Source organism: Colias croceus, chromosome 16 (assembly GCF_905220415.1).
Source record: "Colias croceus chromosome 16, ilColCroc2.1".
Lineage (NCBI taxonomy): Eukaryota > Metazoa > Arthropoda > Insecta > Lepidoptera > Pieridae > Colias > Colias croceus.
This window is the reverse complement of record NC_059552.1, coordinates 4,394,898-4,402,505: the sequence shown is the minus strand read 5'-3', so window position 1 is coordinate 4,402,505 and position 7,608 is coordinate 4,394,898. Positions and strand designations below refer to the sequence as shown.

General features: G+C 32.8%; 1 protein-coding gene across 2 annotated transcripts in view; it reads right to left on the bottom strand.

Moving 5' to 3' along the window:
* Positions 1–607: 607 nt before the first annotated feature.
* The window catches only part of LOC123698501 (hemicentin-2-like), a 75,959-nt gene continuing 68,958 nt past the window's right edge, over positions 608–7,608 (bottom strand). For both annotated transcript variants that reach the window (XM_045645151.1, XM_045645152.1), the window contains exons 4-7: positions 6,720–6,930; positions 4,388–4,487; positions 3,939–4,096; positions 608–2,488 (exon numbers count right to left, since the gene is read on the bottom strand). In XM_045645151.1, the coding sequence (XP_045501107.1) occupies positions 2,253–2,488; positions 3,939–4,096; positions 4,388–4,487; positions 6,720–6,930 (705 nt within the window). In that variant the 3' untranslated portion in view covers positions 608–2,252. The remainder of the gene's footprint in view (positions 2,489–3,938; positions 4,097–4,387; positions 4,488–6,719; positions 6,931–7,608) is intronic.

Below are 7,608 nucleotides of genomic sequence, written 5' to 3'. Positions count from 1 at the left end.
ATTTCTATTAATTTGGATGATTATATGTTCTTTTTTATATAGTAAAATTCTGTTCCATACCGAAGAAACAATATAAATAAAAAATTTAGTAAACGTAAACGTTTAACGTAAAAGCTAATCGCAACTATTGAGAAACTTTCGCTTTCGTCTATAAGTCAGAACTTATAAACTATCAGTGTCACATACACATGCTACATCGAATATGCAATATATCTTTGAAGTGAAATTGGATTGGCGATATCCTATGGGATTATGAGTGCTTTGTGGTATTGCTTTGAAATTGATGCGTATGTTTATGTGTCTTAAGAAAACAAGTAAATTCTAACCTGGTAAACAAGCTAACGATCAAAAGATTAAGGATTTTTATTATTATAAAAACGTAGTAACGTCAATCATAATAATCCCGTCCACTTGGGGAACATAAATATAATTGTATTCTTCGGAATAACGTCATCAAGTCGCAAATTCGGTCAGGAGGCTCGAGGTCAATAAACTGAGGAAAGACTTATTCTTCTATCGCCACGTACGATCGCACAAACACACTACAATCTGGAACAAGGAGGCTAGAATGAGCACAAGGGATACGGTTAAATAAAACAGCAACTTGTAACACTTAAAACATTTTATTTACAAAAGTATTCACAGTTTAAACTAAGTTGATTTCTAGTGTTTTATTTGTATTCAGACGCAGAATTCGTAGGTAGAAGAAGTATTGTTTTATACACATTATAACTAAATCTACTATTTACATACAATGATAATACGTTCTACGAATATGTAGGAGACTTTATTACGTAAGTTAAGCCCTATGCGCTTAAAGCCAATTAACTTTCGATTCCGATCCGATTCATCAAGATCAAGTTCCCAAATTGATATTAATGGAAAATCTGGCAAAAATGCGATTTTCGATCTCTTTATCATGTTTGAGATTATATGATAAACTGAATTGGTAATATGCTTTATATTTACATTAACTAATTTGCGCTTAACGACAACTAATGTCTGTATTTCCTTTAATAAATTCCTATACAGCTTCAAAGTGAATAAATTAATGCCCTTCGTTGTTAAAATATTATTCTATAAGATAAAGTGTTTTAATAAATGTAAAAATGAGATTGAAGTAACTGAATTTTAATATTCTTAAAAGCGAAGGAATCATCAACATTAGCGTTTCATATAATGATTATAAAAATAATGTTATACTCTAACAATGTTTCTTTTTCTTACTTTCAATATAGTTCTAAAATTAAAGTACATTTTATTCAATTAGAGGGAATTGTCATTTATCATATCAAATAATTGGTATCATAATTGAAAATTTTGCATTCCCGAAATTTGGTTATTAATTCAGATTCCACAAAGTATATTTACGATATATTCCCGCATTTTAAACAAGCTAATAAAACCATGTCACAAGTTTTAATACCGTTTTAATAACTCCATTAACTACTAGCGGAGAATTAAATTTTCACTGACAATTAATTAGGAAGCATGCGTTATTTATAAACAATATCCATAAAACCGCATATGTTTGACAGTTATTTCAAACATTAACAGCAAACAGAGCAAATTGATTTAATTCAAACAAATTATTTATGTACATAATTTGCTCACTGAATTAGCAACAACGAAATTGGGCCGCAACAACAATACACAAGTTTATTTTGTAAATTTAAAACAAACAAGAATCAAATACTGAAATTTGCAAGAATACTAATTAATTATTAAGTGTTTATGTTACAAATTGTACATACACAGAATTCCTAATGCCAGACGAGTCATGATTCCAATCAATTCCTAGTAAAATAACATTACATCTATTTTTCTTACAAATAGCTATCGTACATACTTTGAGATCAGTTATAACACAACCTTGAGACGACAGGGAGGTACGTTTTTATCGTTCAATCACTTCAGCTAAATATACATTTTATTTACAAATTAATTAAACTTCTCAGAATAATTAATTCTGCAAATCAGCTTACATTTATTTACATGTAAAGGTGAAATTAACGAACCCGAGAAATTTATAGCGCCTTTTCACGGCATCGTTACATCGCTTTTAATATGCCATAAAACTTACAATGCTAGAACATAAAATTCTGCTATTATTATAATTATTTACACCTCAATCTGATTATACATAAGTGGTAAGAACAGAAACGGGATGAGTTATTAATAATAATTCGTTTTCTTATCGTTCATACTAAACATAGTTATCAGCATTTGATGCTCGTCTAAAAATGATTATATCATCTAGAAACCAGAGTTAGATCGTTTCGAAATCGGAATTTGAAATCGTTGGCCATGCAATTAAATGGAATAGTGATCATTTGCAGGATTAGTTGTTTTAATGAGTGTCTATGAATATTAAGATTAATTAAGATTAAAATGGTGTAAAGTAAGGTAGGGGTAGTGTTAGTTGCAGCACTCTGCATGGCTGCTGGCCGCTCTCCGCTTACTACGTGAACGACCACCGATGCTGAATCTGAGGAGCAAAAATAAAGCTTTAATAGGAATCGAGCGATTAAAATGAAATGTTTCGTAAGCCTATATGGGAGGGGTCATGTTTTTGCGTAGGTACAAAGTTATAGAGAGAATACTGCAAAGCTAGTAGCTAGTATTGTAATAATCATCTTTTAGTTGTTGAAGTAATACGACGCTTTGTCTGAAACTATATATTGCATGAACAATGAACATATTTTCAAGTAAATCTGTTTCTGCTTGGATAAATAGAACTTGCTACTGCAATAAACTGTTCTGTAATATATGGATTTTTTTCTATTGATCAAAGTCTACAACTTAGATTTAAAAGAAAAAAAAAATTATTTATAAGTGGATTTATCACGTAAATGTTAAATGAAATCAATAATTTAACGACATGGTTGCACGCAATAACGTGGGAACTACTTATTTTATGGCAACCTTGATTGTTACGAGTGTGGGTACATAATTTCTAAACCCAGATCGTTCTCTTTGAATAATTATCTTTCATTATCTTTATAGATAGAGGTAGAGCAGTGGTGGCTCAGTGGTGAGACCTTAGACTTCGAATCGATAAGTCCGTGGTTCGGGACCAGGCGAGCGCGTAGGAAATAAATTGATTTTTCAATTTATCTGCGCATGTTGTAACATCACCACTGCTCGAACGGTGAAGGAAAACGTCGTGAGGAAACCGACATGTCGAAGAATTAAAAAGTTCGACGACATGTGTCATCCGCCAACACGCACTTGGCCAGCGTGGTGGATTATGGCCTGTACCCTCATAGGAGGCCCGTGTCCCAGCAGTGGGAACGTATATGGGCTGATGATGATGATGATGATAATCTTTATAGACATGATACAACAGTTGTATGAAGTCATTTTGAACGTTAAAACACGCTACATATTTTTTATATCTTGTAAGGTTTTGTATTTCCTTAAGGTCTGCTAAAGGACATGCTATTTGTTACCAATAAAGAGGCGGGCTTAATAAACGCTTTAGTTTTAAAAATAAAGATAAAAGTAAAGTAGGTACAACGATATCGTCCCATCCATAATTTTTATTACTCAATTTTCCAGCGCTATTGCACTAACCGTGCCTAGCTTTTTAATAACTGACGTAGCGAAATTCAAATTTTGTTAAAACCTCAACTACAACGTTAGCATTTTTAACAAAAGTTTTATTCCGTAATCATCTTACACGCTATACTTACTTTTACGCTACGTACATTAAGAGATTAAAATTTACATTGGATAAGAGTAAAAAAATGTGTCAAAAGATTAAAAAACAAACCCAGGGCTGATAATAATATTAAAATGAAAGCTTTTTTTTCTACCGTGTTTGTAAACGTTTTGGTTATCAAATTTAAAAAAGTAGGTCATGAATTTAATAAGGAGGTAACATTATTTGTGTGATTAAAGAGGCATATTAAGATTAAAATCGAGTTATAACTCACCAGAGCTGCTAGGGGCACACGTATAATTTCCGGAGTCACGAGGCGAAGCGCGTGCTATCAGAAGCCGACTGGTGCGAGTCCTTTGTTCCGTTTCGACACTAATGCCCCCCCGCTGTGCGTAGTTCACCACGTTCGAACCACGGTACCAGTATATGAAACTAAAAAGAAGTATTTCGTATTAATAATTTGATTTTTGAAGTAAGTAGGTATATGATGGTTGAATAACATAAAGAGCAAAGCAAAGGTATCGTAAAAGTTAGTCTTCAAAAAATGATAAAAGTATAAATTCGAGTAACAGTAAAAAATATTTTTTAACTCAACAAAAAGTTGACAAGGAACATTCTCGTAATTGGATCCTTCCAGTCTATGGATTCAATTAATTAATTGCTAAATGGGATACCTGAATACGATAGGTATTTCCATGAAGCGAGAACAACAATTATATTTACCTAGGCGGATCTGGTGCGTGGCGCGCAATACACGTCAGGTTGATGTCCGATCCCGCTCGAACAAACAGCTCCGGCCCAGACAGGATCTCAGCCTTTGATACTGTAACAATATCAGTTTACTTAGCCATTATTGTCCTTAAAGCTTTCTATGAAACGTTTACGCCGATACATTTACCTTCCTATAGTTTCGTATTGGACGAAATTTTGCGTGACTGTTCGATAAACTGGGGTCAGGTAAGCGAAATTCTGTATGTATCAATAACTTATAAATATGAAATACCCTAGTATAGCATTTACCTAATAAAACTTGTTTGTTTATAGAATTGATCTCGGTGATTTCATTATCCAGGCACCACTGAAGAAGACAGGAAGATAAATTGAGTTTGAGATCAAAAACGTACGTCATTCATAATACTTAGGAATATCATTCGACATTAAATGTTTAGTTACTATCTCAATGAACAGAAGAATTTTATACTAAATAATCATAATTTGCATCTTCAAGATGATCTCAAGATCGCAACTCTAGCACTCTCTTCCAAAATGTGTTTTCGGTAAACTTTAATTAAACAGTACGCGAACCTAAATGCATTCACGGATTTCAAATAGAGCTCGGAAACTTAAACATTATTTCGAGTTCACGAAACATTTCCATTAACGCAGGTGTTCTAAGTACTCCGAGTTGAATCTCGTGTGATCAAGGAACGAAAACTTGCTAGTTCTTGACCGTGCCTGTTTAGTTCCCGCTCCAGACTTGTTGCGAAGTGTCCAAAGCAAACTAAATCTATTGAAGCCAAAACTAATTTCGTTCGACAAATCGTTGTTCCTTCGAGTGTGTAAAATCACTGCTGTTAACTTTGGAAATTTTCTTGCTCAATTTAAAGTGAAGAAGTAAATGTTTTTCTTTGTTAAGAGCGCTTATTCAATTTAACGCAAGTCAAAATCTCCGCGATCTATTCCGATAGATCGCGGCTTGCGCTATCCTTTTACTATGAACAGCATAGGTCCACAGGAGAGCGCCGAGCAACATGTCCTCTCCCTGGGAAGGCTCGCTGCCGACTGATTTTAATCGGGTCGCGCGCAGTGTTTTATAGTACTTTAAAAAAAATTGTAGAAAAATAATAGAGGTACCTTAGTTGATTTTTTAAATTTTATCTTATAAATAATACGTTCTTTTATTGCAATATGTATAAATTATATTCAACTAAGTCAAATATCTTGGTGAAAATAATCATTTTGTCGAGTATAATTTCTAAAAAAATTCACATTGTTCGGATTTTAATTTCGTAAGTTAGGAGTCCAAATTAAAAAAATCTTTTAACTAACTATTTTAATAAGGATTTTTGCAGTTAGTTAAAAAAAAATGTGTGTTAGATCTGTCAGCAATTTCAGATATTTTTAGCTTCGAAATTGACACTAAAAGTGAAATCAAGTAATCATCGGCTCAGTTATCTTGATGGTATTCACAAATACTGTATTAATTGAAAAAAACTCTTAACTAACTATATAGACAATAAAAGTCCCTAAAATTATTAGTAATTCATATGTTTGTAAGATAAGTGGTTGATGGACAATCTGGTTTGAAAAATCACATATTTGAGCCAAACAGCGCACGGACCGCGTACACGGCCTTAAGGTTAAATTAGATAATTAATTAAAATGTTAATTAAAGATGGGTTGATACTTAACACATTCATAATACTTCATAAATAATATTACTGCTAATCCGTGCAAAATAAGAGAATTAAAAGGATCAGTTTCTAGAATACTTTTTATAAAAATATAAAAAATAGCAGCGCTTTATAACATATGTATGTGGGTGGTATGTAACATTGGTTAATGGGCTCAAGATTCAATATTACAAAATATGATTTTTCTTTGTACGCATAATTTATACACATATTCTTTCTTCTATTCTTCTTAAAGTAAGCAATAGCATGTAAATCGATTTGTTTTGCACACATAGTCTCTTAGCTAAAGCCATCTTTCTTTATTCTCTGTAATGTAAAAAAAAAACTACAAGTAATGTCGTGTTCCTCAGAACTCGTGGTTAACATGTTTGATTATGTAATGTAACTCTAATGCTAGATAATGCAGTAGGGTTTATAGTTCTGGTGTATAATAACCGGTGTCGCTATATTTAGTCACTGAGCTTTCTACAACGAGTGGATTAAGCGTACCTACGGTTAGTGCGGCTTACATTCAACGTTAACAATTGCTTACAGAATAGTTCTAATTTCCTTGTGAACCCTTTCAAGCTACATTTAGCGAAATTAACTCTTACATTTTGTATTTAACTTTTCTAGGTTATTACAACTAGCTTGAAACTTACCGACAACTGTGAGCCAGAACGATAGGCTGATCTTTGGTTCAGTGGAGACTTGGCACTCGTAAGCCCCGGAGTCTCTCGGTTGTGCGTGGGCAACCCTGAGGGTCCATTCATCAGAGCCATCTGTGTGTAAAGCTGCGAAACGGGCATCACTGCTGTATGTGTGGACACCGACGGTTAAAATGTGCAAGTCACGTTTGCGGATCCATGACACCTGAGAAAGAAATTGTTTTTAGTTTTCGTCTCGCTATTTGAGCAGGGTTTATCGACGTAAGTATAAGTACATAGGTATATGTTAGAACTGCTACGTTCTTTGGAAACTAATTTACTTTTTCGTCTGAAGATAAAAATTTAATGCTGTGATGAATATTATCAGGCGAACCGGCCCGAATAAGTCTTTTCATTATTAATTAGAGCACTGATTATAAAACGATATATCACTAGATATTCTAAATTGAATGTTCGTAGATATAAGGGTTTTGTGAGTTTATTAAATAAAAGAAGGTCTGTAAACTTTTATCTAGAAAATACGTAAACTATCTAAGATGTTTTCTATAATCCTTAGAGAAAACATTACTGTACGTAATGTATCTCTGACAATTATATTTGCTAGATCAAAATTATTTATTTTTGATGTAGATCTTTTATTTAATATATGGCAACCTTTGTAGGTCACAAATTTTATATTCGCTAGTGTTTCTTATCTAAGTAATATAAATAACGTTATTTGAGTACAAACTTTTCGCTAAATAATATAGATTATATAAAAATGAGAAATTAATGTTGTTAGGTATATTTTTACCCGAATGCGACATAATGAAGGTTATGTTTGTAGGTACATGTATGTATATTTCTTTGAAATTTTCTAGAGCATCAATACATTCGATAAGTC